This window comes from Dendrobates tinctorius, unplaced genomic scaffold, assembly GCF_039654945.1.
Source record: "Dendrobates tinctorius isolate UK_male_01 unplaced genomic scaffold, ASM3965494v1 ptg000035l, whole genome shotgun sequence".
NCBI classification, from domain to species: Eukaryota; Metazoa; Chordata; class Amphibia; order Anura; family Dendrobatidae; genus Dendrobates; species Dendrobates tinctorius.
Window position 1 is genome coordinate 64,762,271 of NW_027361703.1, and position 19,971 is coordinate 64,782,241.

At 40.4% G+C, this 19,971-nt stretch overlaps 1 protein-coding gene across 2 annotated transcripts in view; it reads right to left on the reverse strand.

Annotated features, from left to right (window-relative positions):
- Positions 1–19,971, reverse strand: part of BCAP29 (B cell receptor associated protein 29) — a 140,269-nt gene that overhangs the window by 73,488 nt on the left and 46,810 nt on the right. For both annotated transcript variants that reach the window (XM_073573572.1, XM_073573570.1), the window contains exons 3-4: positions 7,473–7,573; positions 627–777 (exon numbers count right to left, since the gene is read on the reverse strand). In XM_073573572.1, coding sequence (XP_073429673.1) covers positions 627–777; positions 7,473–7,573 — 252 coding nt within the window. The remainder of the gene's footprint in view (positions 1–626; positions 778–7,472; positions 7,574–19,971) is intronic.

Genomic DNA, 19,971 nt, shown 5'->3' on the forward strand with positions numbered 1-19,971 from the left:
GCGGGACGCCAACGATCAAAAAATGGCCTGGGACATTCAAGCACGATCAGCGATATCCAGTGGGGGGCCGGTCGCCGCTATGTCACACGTAGCGAGATCGCTGATGCGTCACAAAATCGGTGACGTTTCAGCGCTCTCGCTAACGATCTCGTTAGGTGAGACGGGGCCTTAAGAATATTTAAGCTGGTCATTTACACAAAATGGAAATTAAACTTGGAATAACCTGGAATACAAATCTAGCAACTGAACACTCAGACAGGAATGGGAGTTGTTGCACCAAACATATTCCAACACTCTTCCTAAATTGAGGCTGAAAACGAGCTTGTCCTTAGGCCTGTTTCACACTTCCGTTTTTGTGTCCGCCAAACGGATCCGTTTCCGTTTTTTTGACGGAAACTGATGCAAACGGATCCGTTTTTAAAAAACGGATCCGTTTTTTTGACGGATCCGCGGTAACCACTAATGGAAGTCTATGGGACAAAAAAAACGGATCCTGCAAAAAAATGGCGGATCCTTTTTTTTACGGAAACCAACGGATTTTGACGGATTTGAAAAAACGGAAGTGTGAAACAGGCCTTAGGGTCCTAGATCTTACAAATTGCAAAAAAACCCTACTTTTTACTTACAGCCACAGAAAGAGGGAGAACCCAGAAATATAAAGATTTCGTTGGGCTCTAAAGAGCTTCATATGGAGATGATCGTAATTATTAGAGTAAAGCTTTGCTGACTTATCCATTGTCGGAGTCATAGAATACTTTCTGACCTCTCTCACAGCATCTGTAAATGAAGGAAAATAATGCTCTAAATAATAAAAATAAAACAACAAAGTCAAAGCAGATAAAAAGTGGTAACAGCAGAAGAAATGTGTTTTTTTTGTTTATTTTTTCGGTTTCCAGTCTACTACCAATCTGTGTACTTGCTGCCATAGCGATTAAGTCCTGTCAAGGACATGTGACCACTGCAGCCAATCACTGACTCTAGTGGGTCATTATTTCCGCCATAAATTGGCTGTATTGGTCCTCGTTGGAGCAGTAAGTATTGGCTGTACAATTCAATACAGTTAATAGTTATGTGTTTTAAGATTTAGTCCTTACATGCAATTAAAAGGAATCAGTCATCATTTTTTTCCTGTAGAAGACATTGCCACCCTGTTGTGCGGCCCTTTAATCTATTGCTAACAAGCCCTGCCTAACATGTCTTTTACTTTATCCACGCAGCCAACAAAGCATCGAGCCGGCATGAGTTCTTTGCTCAACTGACACTTTCCTGGCTGTGTGGATGACGTTAGTCATGTCAATTATAGGTAGCGGTGAAGCGGCATTGCAAGGCAGATAGGGGCGCTAAACATGGTCTCTTCATGTTACATGTTCATGGTCTCTTCATGTTACAAAAAGAGAAGAAATTCGAAGTGCACCTGAAGAAATAGAGGAATGGAAACATGTGATCCAGAGAAGCAGAAGGTTCGGTAGGCAGTCAGCGCCCAAACTGCTCAGGAACCAGTACCAGGCTCTTACGCAGGAGAACCATGAAGAAATACATCAGGATAAAACTTTGCCCACAAACAACAACCTTGTACACCTTCAGAGTCCTCCTGGATGGAGATGGAAAAATGTTGTGAAGAAGAAACGGAGAGTGGTGGTCATGAGGGATTCCCTGCTAAGAGGAACAGAGGCCGCTATCTGCAGACCGGATGTAACCTCAAGAGAAATGTGCTGTCTTCCAGGTGCAAAAATTAAAGATGAGTCTGACAGGAAATCAGAACTCTTCGGACCTACAGATGACTACCCATACCCATTGCTAATACATGTGGGGACAAACGACCTGGAAATCATCTGCAGTGACTTGGAAAACTTAGATAAGAAAGTGAAAGAACTGGGAGCGCAGGCGGTCTTCTCTTCCATCCTCCCAGTGGATGGCCATGGAACAAGGAGGTGGAATAAGATTCTGCAGGTGAACAACTAGCTAGGTCGATGGTGCCGTCAGCAAGGATTTGGATTTCTGGATCACGGAATGAATTACCTATACGATGGACTACTTGCTAGAGATGGGGTGCACCTTACGAAGACTGGAAAACATGTATTTGGAAGTCGCCTTGCTACATTCATCAGGAGAGCTTTAAACCAGAACAATGTGCGAAGGGAAGCAAAAGGCCAGAAAAAGCCATACACCTGACAAATGCTATTGAGAATTCTGCTATTAGAAGTGGGAGGAAAGAACACAGGCAAAAAAAAATCTAAATAATAAAAATATTGGGAGAAAGAGAAGCCAAACACAAACTAAAATGTTTCTAATGCACAAAGCATGGGCAACAAACAAGGAGAATTGGAACTACTAACGCAGGAAAAGAAATATGATGTCATTGGAATCACTGAAACTTGGTGGGACAATACACATGATTGGAATACAAGGATAGAAGGATACAATTTATTTGCAAGAAACAGACTTGATAAACGAGGAGGAGGTGTCGCATTGAATGTTAGAAATACGTATATCTGTACAGAGATTGAAGCTTCAGAGACTGGGAGTTCTGTGGAAACTGTTTGGGCAAGAATACAAGGACAGAACAATGGAAAGGACACCATTGTAGGCATTTACTACAAGCCGCCTGTGCAAGCTGAAGATACTTTATGCATCAGATGGCCAAGTACTTCAAAAATATGACATAGTTGTCATGGGAGATTTCAACGATCAAGACATTTGTTGGGAATCTCTCAGGCAAAACTAACAGGTCAAGGAAATTCTTATCCTCTCTTGCTGACAACTTTATCTTCCAAAAGGTAGGGGAGAAAACAAGGGGATATGCTACCTTGGATCTAATCCTCAAACAGGGAGGAAATGGTTGAGGAGGTAAGAGTGGCTGGAACCCTAGGAGGTAGCGACCATGCTATTTTAGAATTTTTGATAACTAGAGGAGGAAGACCTGTGAAGACTCAGACATCAAGGTTAGATTTCAGAAAGGCTGATTTTAAGGGATTCAGAAAGAGAATTGGAGGGATCCAATGGCAGGATATCCTTAAGCACAAAAATGTCCAGGAAGGATGGGAAATCTTGAAAAACGAAATTCTCAAAGCACAATTGTTAACAATTTCGAAAACAGGGAAGAATAGGAAGCATTTAAGGAAACCAGGATGAATGAACAAAGAACTTAAGCACATGATAAAAAGGAAGAAAAAATGTTTATAAAATGGAAAGAGGGAGGCATATCTAAAGAAGAATATAATGCTGTCTGCAGAACCTGCAGGGCACGAATCAGATTAACCAAAGCCGACAATGAATTGAGGCTTGCAAGAGACGTCAAAAGCAATAAAAAGGCTGAACTTTTAAATTCCGATTTTGCATCTGTTTTCTCTCAGAAAGGACATGTAACATCAACTGTTCTTCACTGTCCTATTAAGGGAATAGAAGAATCCAGGATATCTATAAACAGAAAGATGGTGAGGAAACACTTAGCTAACATAAATGAATTCAAGTCTACAGGTCCAGATGAATTACACCCCAGAGTACTGAAGGAGATAGCAGAAGAAATTTTTGAACCCCTCTCCATAATCTTTGAAAATTCTTGGAGAACAGGAGGAGTCCCAGAAGACTGGAGAAGAGCAAATGTTGTTCCTATCTTCAAAAAGGGGAAGAAGGTGGACCCAGGCAACTATATGCCAGTGAGTGACTTCTATACCAGGAAAGATCTTAGAACAAATTATTAAACAACATGTATGTAAGTACCTGGATAAGAATGAAGTGATTAAACAGAGTCAGCATGAATTTGTAACTAATAAGTCATGTCAGACTAACTTAATTTCCTTCTATGACAGAATCACTGGCTGGGTGGATCAGGGAAATGCTGTAGATATAGTATATCTTGACTTCAGCAAAGCATTTGACAAAGTATCTCACTCCATCCTTATTGAAAAAATGACTAAGTATGGAATGGACAAGGCAACTGTTAGGTGGATTCATAACTGGCTTAGTGATCGTCGGACCCAAAGAGTGGTCATAAATGGCTGCACATCCGGTTGGAAGAATGTCTCAAGTGGGGTACCACAGGGCTCTGTCCTGGGCCCTGTATTGTTCAACATCTTTATCAATGATTTAGATGAAAGAATTGAGGGTAAACTGATTAAATTTGCTGATGACACAAAGCTAGGAGGGATAGCTAATACTAGAGAAGAGAGAGAGGACTCAAAAAGATATAAACTGGAGCAGTGGGCAGCAACAAACAGAATGGTTTTTAACAAGGAAAAATGCAAAGTACTACATCTGGGCAGTAAAAGTGAAAAAAGAATATACAGAATGGGAGAAATAGGGCTAAGCAACAGCACATGTGAAAAAGACTTGGGTATACTAATAGATCACAGACTGAATATGAGTCAACAGTGTGATGCAGCAGCAAAAAAAGGCAAATGCAATTCTAGGATGTATTAACAGAAGCATGCACTCTAGATCACGTGAAGTCATTATTGCCCTCTACTCCTCTTTGGTCAGACCTCACTTGGAATACTGTGTCCAGTTTTGGGCGCCAAATTTTAAAAAAAGACATCAACAAACTGGAGCAAGTTCAGAAAAAGAGCGACCAGAATGGTGACCGGTCTGCAAAGCATGTTTTATGAGAAAAGGTTGCCAAATTTGGGGATGTTTAGCTTGCAAAAGAGAAGACTGAGAGGAGACTTAATAGCGGCCTACAAATATCTAAAGAGCAGGCACATTGTAGAAGGATCATCTTTATTCTCATTTGCACAAGGAAAGACTAGAAGCAATGGGATGAAACTGAATGGAAGGAGACACATTAGATATCAGAAAAAACTTTTTGACAGAGTGATCAATGAGTGGAACAGGCTCCACGAGAGGTGGTGAGCTCTCCTTCAATAGAAGTCTTCAAACATAGGCTGGACAGAAATCTGTCTGGAATGATTTAGTGAATCCTGCTGTGAGCAGGAGGTTGGACCAGATGGCCCAGGAGGTCCCTTCCAACTCTACGATTCTATAATTCTATGAAATGCCCATGACACTAGCAGTACTCAGTAGTAAATAGCATTGTACTACATCAAAGCTTTTTTCATAAGGTATGCTGCAAGGTTAGGAGTAAATTAAACGCTGCACAACAGGGTGGCAATGGATTTTAATTTATAGAGCATTCCTAAAAGTTTTTTCTATCTTTTGGTCAACCATCTTTATTTAGTAAGACAAGTAAAAATGAAGTTATTCAAAACCAGGAACACAGTGCCTTGAAAAAGTAGTCATACTCTTTTCCACATTTTTTCACGTTATATCCTTTATTTGGATTTCATGTGATATACCAACACAGATTAGCAAGTATTTGAGAAGTCTAAGGAAATGATATATGGTTTTCTAATTACCATATTTAAAAAATATAAATCTGAAAATTGTGACTTGCATTTGTATTCAGCCCCTCTGAGTCACTACTTTGAAGAACCACTGTTTGGTGCAATTACTGGTGAAAGTCTCTACCAGCTTGACTCATTCTTCTTTGCAAACTATCTCTAGCTCAGTAGGATTGGATGGAGGCATCTGAACAGCAATTTCTAAGCCTTGCCACTGATTATCAATGGGATTCAGGACTGGACTTTCACAGGGCCATCCAAACAAGAATAAAAAAAAAATGCAGCAAAAGCACTCCATAAAATGAACATAATGCACAGAAATAGCAAAACGACATTGCTGTGCACATCCTGTCTCATCACTAAAGTGGTTAACATAAGTGACATGCTCATTCTTCATCTCAGAGTATAGAATGAGCGTCGCCTCAAAAACAATGGTGAAGCTGCACAAAAACGACCTCCACAGTCTTCCTAAAGTGGCTTCACCTGGGAAAACTTGATGGCTTCGCTGGCAGCCACATGAGGCTGTGCGTACATACCCTTAGGGAATTCTTGAGATGCTGACGGGAAAAGTACAAGTTTTGGACAAGTTTTTTGTTTTTTTTTAGCATCAAAAGTTTTTTTCCCCCAAAGAAAAACATTTCTTTGAAATCCAGCCAAATGGAAAATCCAAAATAGACTTAAAAGGAGTACTTGATTCAAACGTTTAAAGGGCTCATTCAGTTTTTCTTGTAAGAGTTCAAGCCTTGGTTTTTCACAGATAAAACTAGTACCGATTATGTTTTTTCGAATGACAGATTTTGATTAGATAGTAAAAACTGACACTAAAACTAATGACATGAGGACTTTTTTTTTTTATATATATCGTTGGATTCGGTCATTTAGATGAACTTTACATTTAATTAAATAGGAGACCCAATAACAGTGAAAAGGAGAAAAGGAGACCAAAGGTTGATCAACAAATTCCGAGTAAATTCACAGACCTTCCAAGAAAGAGATAAGGTCCAAATGACGCATTTTTTACACAGTGCAAAAATTCTAATGTCAGGAGTGACAAACGAAAAAGAAAATAACGTGTTGCCATAACAGTGGAACAAGTTACAAAGGGCACAGAGTTGCGCTTCCCATGTGCCTGCCAGTGATAGCGGCAGGAGTGGCAGCCCTCACTCATGTTTTGTATACACAAATGTTGCATGTTAAGCCAAATGAACACCATATTACATTACTACTTCCTCTTCACAGAAAGCCGTACCAGCCGCTGTCTCTGTGAACCAATAGTCTTTAAAATATAATGCTAATATTAATAGCGGATCTAAAATATTGTTACACACATTGTGTATTTTTGCCACCAACTTGTGCAAATTGGTGCAAAACACATGCCATGTGTCCTGCAACATGTGAACATAGGCGAATGGCCATTTAAATTCCCACAATATACTCTTGTAATGAGATTTTAGCTTTGTCTAAACAGGGTCCATTACGTACGTTTTTTTCACTGTACTGTATTCTCGGTAGACGGATCTGGCGTAACTCATCAGAACAGTACAAGAATATTACATAGTACAAGTCGACCACCACAATGACATAACACGGAACAAGATAAAAATTACATCTACAGGAGACATATTTGCAGTTCATTTTTTTTTTTAAATTAATTTTGATAGAACAACCTTTCGACAATTAATCTCAAAAAAGTCAAGGAAGGTCTTAAAAAAAAAAAAAAAAAAATTACTACTTCTGATTGATGCAAAAATCTTATGTTTTTAGCCGGTCTTTCCTAGGTAACCTTTCTATTTGTTCTCTTTATGGATATGTTGTTTTACATTACTATTATAAAAATATGAATTTTAAAACATTGGGATGGCGATTTTCTGAGCTTCTGTTTGCGGTTTCGTTTTCCTTTTCATCACCTTCAGCTATTGTTAGTACATATGAGTTACTTTGCAGAACATGCAAAACATGATAAATTATCAGGTAATGCAATAATATGTTTGTGAGTGCAACATTGCCCGATGCGGACAGTATGTACCGACATGGACTGCGCAGAGGAACTGTCAAGAGACACAGCAGTTCAAACAACATTGTTCAGCATTGGTTTCACTGTACAAATGGTGTTTATTGTTGTGGTGTAATACTTACCAAGGAAAAGAACAATCAGTATAACTATGATGGATAAAAACGCTTTGTTCCAGTAGGGAGATATTTTGCTCCATAACTGATATCTGAATATTTTCTTCCATCTGAAAAACAAATAATTTAAGACATAGAATAATAATTATAAAACATGGAAAAAAAAGCCGAGAAGACACACCTGGCTATAGAAAATAGTATACACAGGTTTAAATAGACAATGTTTCATATTTGTTAAAACTTCCCTGGTGGTGTAAGGAATGGATAGACTAATGTAATTAACTGGTGATCTAGGGTAGTGCCTCCTTTCTTAGGTTTCCCTGTATGGAATAGAGAAGGATCGTGTAAAGGGTAATTAAGAGAAATCTACCTATGTAATCATTTAGCATTAATCTCTAGAGTTGCTCAATAATTTGGAATACACAAAGCCGCAGTCCCAGCAAAAATAAAATGTATGGTGTGAGGCCACTATTTTACCTTGGGTTTTTGTTATCTCATTCTGTGCACACCACTTATAAAGAAAAAGATTAAAATAAAAGACATACAAAACTGATTTTTTTTAAATGCATTTCATCATTATAAAAAAATCATAAAAATTAGTTATACTTTTATATATTCCAAAATGAGAAGAAACAAAATGTATGGAACATTCATGAGACAAAAACAGCCATAAAAAAGTCATAAAGGAAAAAAATATATATACTACAACTTACAGTGGGTATGGAAAGTATTCAGACCCTTTACATTGTTTACTCTTTGTTTCATTGCAGCCATTGGTAAATTTAAAAAAAAGTTCATTTTTTTCTCATTAATGTACACTGTGCAACCCCATCGTGATTGGGAAAAAAAAAAAACAAAATGTAGAAATTTTTGCAAATTTATTAAAAAAGAAAAACTGAAATATCACATGGTCATAAGTATTCAGACACATTTAGTGTCCACATGTTTGGCATTTTGTGAAAGTAAAATATTTGGAGATGGAAACATTTTTGCTTGAAAAATGATTTTTTTATTTTCACAGCTCTGAGTTATAAACTTCTGTGAAGCACCTGGGGGTTCAAGGTGCTCACCACACATCTAGATATAAACCTTGAGGGGTTCAATTTCCAAATGAGGTCAAATGTGGGTGGATTCCACTGTTTAGCTACATTAGGGGCTCTTAAAATGTAACATGGCTTTTGTTCTCGATTCCAGAAAATTTCGCGTTCAAAACGTCAAACGGTGGTCTTCCCTTCCGAACCTTGTTGTGGGCCCAAACAGTGGTTTTCCCCCACATATGGGGTATCGGCATGTTCTGGAGAAATTGCACAACAAATTTTGGGGTCCATTTTCTCCTGTTAAACTTGTGAAAATAACAAATCTGGTGCAAAAGTAAAATCTTTGTGAAAAAAGTAAACTGTTCATTTTTTTCCTTCTACATTGCATTAATTCCTGTGAAGCACCTGAAGGGTTATTATACTTCTTGGATGTAGTATTGAGAAGTTCAGTTTTTAGAATGGTGTCACTTTTTGGTATTTTCGGTCATATAGGCCCTCAAACTCACTTCAAATGTGAGGTGGCCCTTAAAAAATGGTTTTGCAAATATTGCTGGAAAAATGAGAAATCGCTGGTCAACTTTAAAACCTTATAACGCCCTAACAAAAAAAAGTTATGTTTCAAAAGTTCTGCTAATGTAAAGCAATCGTGTGGGAAATGTTATTTATTAACTATTTTGTGTGAAATAACTGTGGTTTAAGGGCATTAGAATTAAGTTTGAAAATTGTGAAATTTTAGTCAATTTTTTTTTTATTTTCACAAATAAATGAAAGCCAAATCAAACAAATTTACCAGTATTGTGAATATGTCACGAAAAAACAAACTATCACTGGGATCAGTTGAAGCGTTCCAAAGTTATTACTACATAACGTAACTCTTGTCAGAATTGTAAAATTTGGCCTGGAGGGTGAAAATAGGCTCGGGGGTGAAGGGATTAAAATGCTCAAAACCGCATTCAAGAAGTTTATTAACCATTCAGGTGGTTCACAGGAATCAAAGTATTGTGAAAAGAAAAAAATGAAAATTTTATTTTTCCAGCAAAAATGTTGTTTTAGCCCCAAATTTTGCATTTTCACAAGAGTAATGGAATAAACTGCACCACAAATTGTATAGTCCAGTTTCTCCCAAGTACACCAATACCCCATATGTGGGGGAAAACCTTTGTTTGGGCACACAGCAGGGCTTGGAAAGGAAGAAGCAACATTCGACTTTTGGAATACAAAATTGGTTGTAATATATAGCGGACGCCATGTCATGTTTGCAAAGCCCCTGATGTACGTAAACATTGTAAAACTCCCACAAGTGAGCCAATTTTGGAAATTACACCTCTCAAGTAACTTATCTACAGGTGTGGTGAGCAGATTGAACATCCACAAGTGCTTCACAGAATTTTATAATGTTGAGCCATTAAAATGGAAAAAAAAAATACATTCTTGCCTGCAAAAATATTGTTTTAGCCCCAAATGTTTCTTTTTCAGGAGACTAACAGGAGAAAATTAGCCATATAATTTGTTGTGCAATTTCTCCTGGGTACACAGATACCACACTATGTGGTGGAAAACTACTGTTTGGGCGCACCGAAGGGCTCGGAAGGGAAGGAGCGCCAACAGAATTTCGGAGAGCAATTTGGATTGTGGATGCCATGTCACATTTTATTTCTCTGCTCATGGAGCTGAAAAATGGCTTGCTTTTTTTTGCGTGACATGACGTTTTCAGTGGTACCATATTTATTTAACCCCTTAAGGACCAAGCCACTTTGTAGGTTAATGACCAGGCCTTAATTTTGAATAATAAAGTAACTTGGCACTCAACTGAATGATCCTTTTTGAAAATAAGTTTTTATTGTGGCAGTCACAAAGGACGTTTCGGCCTACAATTGGCCTTCGTCAGTCTGCCGACTGCTGCAGATGATGAAGTTAATTTTGAAATCTGACCACTGTCACTATGTTGTTATAACTCTGGAACGCTTCAACGGATTCCACTGATTCTGAGACTGTTTTTTTCTGAGGCTGCACTAGCAGCTCCTGGCACTTGTCAGGCAGGAAGTGCTGAAATTTCAGCATCTCCTGAGCGATCATGCTGTGGTCTGTCAGTCAAATTGACTGACTGATGACAGCAACCTGGGTGCGGGGACCGACAACATGGGTCCCCGCACCTCTTCCCATGCCTCTCAGCTATAGTTCAGGTTGTTCCGTATGTGGAAATACCAAATGTGTACCTTTTTGGTTTATTTGTGATTTTACATAAAATATGTATTTATTGTAAATATATATAGGACTTTAACTTTCATTACTCAGATCGCTGGTATAATGCATTGCAATATTGCAGTCTTGAACAGCCATGATGTAAACTTACGGGAAAGTTCATAAAGGGGTTAAAAAGCATTACCAACTCTCCCCTGGTCCAGCACTATGTTTCAGATGCTTCTCACATCGACAATCAACAGTGATGCAGTCAGTGGGCTCAGCAGCTTGTGCCGTCAACGCAGGCAGATTGTCTGCGCTAAGTTATTAGCTATAGTGCTGTTAAAGTCATTCACCGCTGCAAATAATACCAGATACTGAGTGCAGCAACATAAATTCAGAGCTGGACCAGGGCCAATGAGCAAAACACGGTTTGCTTTTTTACAACAAACTGCAGTCGGGGGGGACAGAGGATCTCTGAAGACCGAAAACATCTTTATGTAAAGAAAATGATCCCAACTGGGTACAGGAAGCTGGAGTCACAATGAACAGAGTGTCGAAGACTGGTGATTAAGTTCCAAACTAGGTCACTTTAAGGGGTTAATATTTCTGATGCTTTGCATATTGATACACTTCTTACCATTAAACAGCCAAGGGGTTATTTAGTGACTAATTTTGTTTGGTAAATGTTCAGTTTAATCAGATGTTGCACCCTATCACAAGATCTCTGCAAGAATATCTAGACCACAGTTACAACATTCCAGATGAGCATTTGGTGAGTTTTTGATGTTGCACATTTTGTACAGCATTTCTGCACTTATTAGCTAAATTAGACTACTTATATTTTTTTCCATTGCGTTTGAGTGCTTTATTACATGTGTTTTTATAGCGGTTTTGACGCTACTTTTTTGTCCCTTTTTGTTTTAAATAAAGCTGCTTTGTATTTGATATTTCCTGGTATTTGACTTTTGCAAAACTTTATTGCTAAAGTCTTATGAGAAATATATGCGTTTTATTATTTGCGAATTTTCCGCATCTAAAGCAATTCTATGGCCATGTGCACACATTGAGTATGTGGTGAGTTTTTTACATCAGTATTTGTAAGCCAAAACCAGAAGAGGAACATTCAGTGGAAAAGTATAATAGAAACACGTCACCACTTCTGTACTTATCACCCACTCCTGGTTTTGGCTTACAAATACTGGGGTAAAAAAACTCACCAAATACTGGATGTGTGCAGGTGACCTATGGTGAAAAATCTGCAAATAAAACAGCGTATCAGCAAGAGAAAATAACAGGTTGCAAATTTCAAATACGCACCGCAGTTCAGTTTACATTGTTTTAAAAAAGCAGCGGGCACAAGATTTCTATAAACGCAATCCACCTAGCTCATTTTTTGAGCAGCAAAAACTCAGCGAAGGAAATTAACCTGAAAGAATTTACTAAGCATGTCTCAGTGCATCCAGTAAAATACGACATTCAATGCAGTATTTATTATATTAAACGTGAAATCTATTGGTTCAATTTTTGTCTGACTCTGAAAGACTTTAATGTAGCTAATGACAACATGCATTAAGCTAACAAATTCGCCCAAGGGCCTTCATTCTAGCAATTTGAGGGCCTCCGCAATTTTTTTTTTTTAATACCAACACTTGCTCTCCATCTAACACCATGTGCTTGTAGGGCTGGGTTAACATATGTTGAGCTAATTTAACTACTTGCCGCCAACGATTTAAGAAATTAGGCTAGTCCACATATTGCTCTACAATTATGTTTTAAAACATAATTGCAGTGTCAGCACCTGCACGGAGATCATGCAAAGAGTGGAGAGCCGACTGTCAGAGATCCCACAAAGAAGGCAAAGATGGATTATTTACCATCTCTGCCTTCCTGATCGCTTCATACACAGTGCTAAACATGCTCAGTGCACACCGCATATAGTTTTGTGTATATAGTATAGGAAGTGCTGACAGCTTTCTCCTCCTGTTCTTGCAGTTATATGACCACCAGGTGCCATGATGGAGCAGGAGCTGTTAGGTTTTAATAGACCCAGATCAGTTCTTCAATACTACCAAGCAGGGCTGTGGAGTCGGAGTCGTGGAGTCTGAGCCCAATTTGGTGGAGTCGGAGGTTTGGCTTACCGACGCAGTCGGAGCCGTGGAGTCGGTGCCCATTTTGGTCGAGTCGGAGTCATTGAAATTGAGGAGTTGGCGGTGTGGCTTACCGACTCCGCAGCCCTGCTACCAAGAGGCTAAATTAACCTTACAACTGGGGATTATATGCCAACACTAATAACATGGAAAATAAGCAATAAAATAAATGTATATTTAACGTTGAAATGCCCCCCAAAAAGTCTTGTATGACCCAATGTAGTCCACAATATGGAAAGTGAAAAAAAAAAAAAAAAAAAACGGAAAAGAAAAAGATTCTGCCTGTCAGAATTTCTGTTTTTAGCCCCATCCTTGGCGAGAATAATAAACGTGTCTGATATACTGTATAAAACAAATTGTAACATAAAGTGAAAAATAATGCAAGATACATTTTAGTGCTCCTTTGTGGTCATAAAAGAAAATGTAAAAATAATGCTAAAAACAGACACATTCAAATTATTTGAATACTGGAAGAAGAAAAAATTTCAGAACTCATAACTGTATGGAAAAAAACATGCTTGGATGCTTGGTCATTTATGGGGCTTGAAAAATGGAAAAAAAGATGTCACATTATATCTAATGCTTAGGATAGAGGGTGTTGCTGAAAAGAAACAAATAAAATTTTGCATAGCCACATACAACTCATGCCTAAACATGAGATAGTGTACTACAGAGTATTGCAGTGACATCTGCAGGATAAAGCTGCTAGGACAGTCACTTTCCGCTTCTCCCTCATAATGCCGGAATTTTAAAGCTCCAATGTCCCCTTAAGAAGAGGTTGTAGGTAGCCAGCACAACATATGTCTTTGTCAAGGTTTTGGAGCCCTGTGTCTGAAAAACAAAGTGGAAAAAAAGGTCCAACTTCACAAAAAGTTCTCTGAAAAAGAACAAGGTTTTTTGTTCAACACGCGTAGCCCATTTGTTACTCATGTAAATTTTATTGCTTCAGGACTACATTTTATACAATAAATTGGACTTTTTGTGAAGCTGGACCTTTTTTCCCCACTTTGTTCTGACTACTACGTGATGACTGCACGTGGCCCGTGCTTCCCACAACACATGCCGACAGGTGAGCTGGCTATGTTTTTCTCCTTTATACTCAGAAAAACAAAACTTCAACCACTACAAAAAGATATATTATGCAATTATTTGTCATAAATTAGAGACCGAAAAACTGGCAAATTTATAAAAACAAGAGGAAGTGCCCGTTCTAAACTTAAGGTTTAATTTTCATTTTATTTTGCTCTGTGACAAAGTCACTAGTAATGTAATAGAGGGGAGATGTGTGTCACTGCGCTTAATGACGTCAGTGATATGAAACCAGAGTATTTTTCTTCTACCACACTACGTGTTGTGAGGGTTAAGTTGCATAATGGGCTGATTTTAGTGGTCCTTCATAGAGCGTGTGGGAGGAGGTCCACCACATCTCCACATGCAGAGTCCTGACAGGACCTGTGTGATGTCAGGATCATGTGATCAGTCTCATGATGGAGGAGTCACATGGTCTTGGGTTTAAATAACTGGGCTCTAGAGGCAGTCTTTGGGTCAGCAAGACTGGAGAGAGGACTCACCAGTGGTTTTTGTCTTGTGGAGGAAAAAGACTGAACCCGTGTTGCTCCAGAGCGGGATATTACCCGCAATGCATGAACTGTGCTACAGCATTTTGTTTTCTTTATTGTGTTCCTGTTTTTGCCCAAAGGGCTGTGTTTACTTTCCACATCTAGTTGGTTTATGCTGCCATATAATAAACCAACTGAAGACATAAAGAGACAGTATTCCTGTTTTCCTACCTCCGTGTACCGCCATGCCAGTTGACTTTCCACAGCTCTTAAAGTTGCCATTCTTAATTTTCTTTACTAAAGACGTAAATGCCAAAGAACTTTCTAGCATTTTTAAGATATTTGTAGGAAGATATTTGAAGTGAAGCCAATTCAGGATATTTAAAAAATAAGATAAACCAAATAAAATATGCCTTTACTGCACAGCCACCACAACCCCTATGTAAAACAGACCTGTGCCCCTCCCCCATAACCTTCCTCCTCACCATCATTGAAGGAGAGCTTTCTCATCTCCTCTAAAAATCACACTTCACCACTTGTGCACTTAACTCCATCCTATCCCACCTCCTCCTCAATCACAGACAGAACTACACTTCTCATGGTTCTAACCTCACTAACTTCATGTACCTTCCTTTCTGCTTTCAAAAACGCCACAATCACACCTATCCTGAAGAAACCATCCCCGAACAGACATCTATGTTCAGCTATTCAGTCTCATATCGATGCTCCCGTTAGCATCCAAATGCCTAGAACAGCACGTCCATGTTGAACTTTCCACCCACTTCTCATCTAATTCACTATTTGACAACCTGCAAACCAGCTTCTGTCTCTCCACCACTGCACTGGAACTGCTCTGATCAAAATGACAAAAGACTTACTGCCAAAGCTACCAGACAATTCTCTATACTTCTCCTTCTAGACCTGTCCTTTGCCTCTGAAACAGTTGACCACTCCACCCTACCACAAATCCCCTCTTTCTTTTGCATCAAAGACCTTGCCCTTCCTCATACTTTTCTAAACATACATTAAGCATCTCCCACCTCCACACTACCTCCTCGTCCTGCCCTCTCTCTGTTGGTGTCCCTCAAGGCTCTATCCTGTGAAACCTACTCTTTTCAATCTATACCTTTGGCCTGGGACAACTCAAAGTCCATTGGCTTCCATTACTACCTATCCATTGATGACACTCATATTTACCTCTCTGACCCAGACATTACCACTCTACTGTCCAGACTGTCTATCATATCCTCCTTCTCATCTCGCTTCCTAAAACTCATTATGGACAAAACTGAACTCATCATCCATCTCACCTAACCCTCCTACCCGATCTATCATGATTAATGACACCTTAATCTCCGCAGTATCGGAAGTCCGCTTCCTCGGATTAAACCTTGACTCTTCCCTAACCTTCAAACCACACATCCAAACTCTCGCCAATTCATGCCGCCTCCAACTCAAAAATATTTCCAGAATCTGTGGTTTCTTCAACACATGCAACTAAAATGTTAGTGCATACCCTCATCATCTCCAGCCTTGACTACTGCAATATCCTCCTCTGTAGCCTCCCTGCTAACACTCTCGCATCATCTCTATTATCCGTCTTTCACACTGCTGCCCGATTAATCCAACTCTCTCCTCCTCTCCAAATCTCCTTACCCAATTGCCTCCAAGACGTCTCCCAAGTATCCCTCATCCTCTAGAATTCGGTGCCGCAAACACATCCGATTCCACCAAACTCACAACGAACTTGAAAACCCATCTCTTCAAGAAAGCTTGTAGAGTGCAATAACCTCCTGCCACATCACCACAACTGAACCTGCCTCAATCCCCTAACCTACTGTCTCCTTCCCCATTATCCTATACAATATAAGCCCGCAAGGGCATAACCCTCTCCTTTATGTACCAGTCTGTCATTATTAAGCGCCCGTTACACACTGAGATATCGCTAGCAATATCGCTGTAAAGTCACCGATTTTGTGACGTTACAGCGATATTACTAGCGATATCGCTGCATGTGATACTTACCTCCGACTGGCTCCCCCGCTGGTTATCGCTGATCGCGCGAGAAGCTGCTGGACCATGGCGGGAGGACACAGGATCGCCGCGTCTGACAGGTAAGTAGCGACCCCCGTCCCCAGCGATGTCGCTGGTGAGATCTGCCTGTGTGGCAGCTCACTAGCGACCACCCAGCGATTCAACAGCGATCCTGACCGCGTCATATCGCTGGTCGGGATCGCTGGTGAGTCGCTAGGTGTAACGGTACCCTTAGTTTGACCATAATTTACATTTGTATGTAAGCCCATCTCATTAACACGGCACCATTGAATTAATAAACTGTGTTCCAAATTATTATGCAAAAAAAAGAGTTTAGGAGTGATAAGGTTAGAATTTTTTTGTTTGTCATTTAAACTCATTGATGGTGATGTGTGTCAGGGCTCTTTATATCACTAAAAGCAATTGCAGATACCTGTGCAAATTAGTTTGGCTGGTGTGTCCAAATAAAGGCAAGACTACTTAAGGCGGCTGAATAAATGGAAGAAATACCTGCGCAAGTGGGGTTATCCAGAATATGAATCAGACCACAGTCCTGCCTTGCTGGTAGCGAGGTAGCGAGCACACCGGGATAAACTGTATGTGGTGGTGGACGTGCCACAGCGGTGTGAATTGAAGATGTGACGCTGAAGAAAAGTCGCCCCAATAGGCGATGTGGTTAGGTAATCTCCAACGATAACAGCCGCTGGAGATGGGGAAGAGTGGCGGCGCGCTCCGGCCGAGAGGCGCCGCCAGTATACAGCAGCTGTGGCGTGGAGGGGAGGGGGGGAGGCGAGGTTGGGTGACGTCACCGGGGAAGGAAGGGAGCGTGTGCAGGCCAAACTAGAAGCCAACGCGTTTCTAAGGTCTACGGACCTTCTTCGTCAGGGCTGTCAAACTCTGCTGCATCTATCCCTATATATGGCCCAAAAGCCACACCCCCCCGACGAAGAAGGTCCGTAGACCTTAGAAACGCGTTGGCTTCTAGTTTGGCCTGCACACGCTCCCTTCCTTCCCCGGTGACGTCACCCAACCTCGCCTTACCCGACCACATCGCCTATTGGGGCGACTTTTCTTCAGCGTCATCTTCAATTCACACCGCTGTGGCACGTCCACCACCGCATACAGTTTATCCTGGTGTGCTCGCTACCAGCAAGGCAGGACTGTGGTCTGATTCATATTCTGGATAACCCCACTTGCGCAGGTATTTCTTCCATTTATTCATTTTTTTTGCATTTCTGGGTAAGCACAGACCCAGTATATACCAGCAGCAGTTAATCCCCTATTATCTATAGCGTATAGACCAGGAAGCGCCAGTGTACACTTGTTACCTCTACTTAAGAAGGCTGTTCCACATTATTAAGCAGCCTACATTTTTTGCCAAAACGGGAAAGAAAAAGGATGTGTCGGCTGCTGAGAAGCAACAAATTGTGGAGTATTTAGGTCAAGGCATGACTACAATCAACATTGCCAAGACACGTCATCGATCATCGCACAAGAAGTATGTAGCTGATTCCCAGCACACACGTGTGTGTGCTGATAAGAAAAAATTGAGGACTCTTTCCAACAGGCAATTGCGTCAGGTTAAAAGAGCAGCTGCAAAAATGCCTTGTCATAGCAGCAGACAACTTTTTGAAGCTGCTGGTGCCTCCAACGTCCCCCGAACAACAAGATGCAGGGTCCTTCAGAGGTTTGCAGCTGTGCGTGAGCCATCCTGTCGACCACCTCTATCCACTGCACACAATCAGAAACGGCTCCAGTGGGCCAAACGATACATGAAGACTGACTTCCAAACTGTTTTGTTCACCGATGAGTGCCGTGCAACGCTCGATGGTCCAGATGGATGGAGTGGAGGATGGCTGGTTGATGGACACCCCATGAAAACACGGCTAAGGCGCCGACAAGGAGGAGGTGGAGTAATGTTTTGGGCTGGAATCATGGGGAGAGAGATTGTCGGCGCCTTTAGGATCCCTGAAGGGGTAAAGATGGACTCCATAATCTATGTGGAGTTTCTAAAACAGCACTTCCTGCCATGGTTCAAGAGGAAGAACCGTGCTTTCCGGAGCAAGATCATTTTCATGCATGATAATGCACCGTCTCATGCTGCAAATAACACATCTGCATCTCTGGCTGCTATGGGCATAAAAGAGGACAAACTTATGGTGTGCCCACCATCTTCCCCTGACTTCAACCCCATTGAGAACCTCTGGAGCATCATCAAAAGGAGTGTCTATGATGGCGGGAGGCAGTTCACATCTAAGCAACAGCTCTGGGAGGGTATTCTGTCCACATGCAAAACAATTGAAGCACAAACCATCCAAAAACTGACAAATTCAATGGACGAGTGAGTTCAGAAGCTTCTTTCGAACAAGGGGTCCTATGTGCAAATGTAACATCACCTAGAATAAAGTTTTGACTTGAAAACGGTTTGATTTCATTTTGTAATAAGCTGATAATGCATATCATTTCACAATTGACCATTTTTTTGTTCAAAATAAAAATAAAAAGGTTGAAAACTCTGCTGTGCATAATAATTTGGAACATGCATTTTGAGTGTTTCTTATTTTTAAAAATATACTGTTGTTTTCATAGGCAGTTTGTTCAAAAACATTGCAATTATACTAGAATATTAGATGACTGGAAAATAACAATGACAGCAATTCATATAGGTAATTTAGAGAAAATATGAGGAAATATTTTTTGCATAATAATTTGGAACACAGTGTAGTGCTCTAAAAATAGAAAAAAATAATTTAGGTTGTCACCGACTTCAATTAGTTTTATTAGAAGATATGTGGATTTCAAGCTGGTACGCTGCTAAAATACTATATTACATTATAGATATTACTTAACTTCTATCATTAAAGCTTACTATGACAAGTAAATACACAGCATAATCACAATGTTATCAAAACAAAATCTCCATGAATGAGAAGTCACCTACTGAACTTGGGAAACTGCATAGGGAAATTGCAGCTATAAAGAGATTGTGCTGTTCCAAAAATATCCTAAGCAGCTGGTGAGATCATGTTCCTTCTTCTGGCAGACGTTTTGTATATCTAAAATATTTACTATAGGGCAAAAAGATTCTGTTCACATCCTGTTAAGGACGCTACATTGGAGCCATATGTATACCCGTGGAAGACTGTGATGTATCCCAATGTATAGACTTACAGTGTGATACATCATTAATAAGCTCCTATTGTGAAAATAAAATACATAATGCATTTTGTGTACAGTCTACTACACCATTCAGTGTGTCATGCCGGCGCCGGCTATCACGACGGCGTCAGCTGCCATGCCGGTGCCAGCTCCTGCAGCCTCTGCGACATGCGTTCCCCGGCCCTCTGCTTACCACTCCCGGCGCCGCGCTGCGACTCCTGCCGCCCGGGGGATCCAGCGTGGGCTTTCCTTCCTCGTGCTTCTGTCCTGCTCTAGCTCCGGGCATGCGCCTTAGGCCACGGGTGCGCACTCCCATCCTCTCTTAACTCCTTCAGCACCTTCCCTTAGGAGTGATCTCCGATCGGAAGCCAGAACGGGGTATATCAGG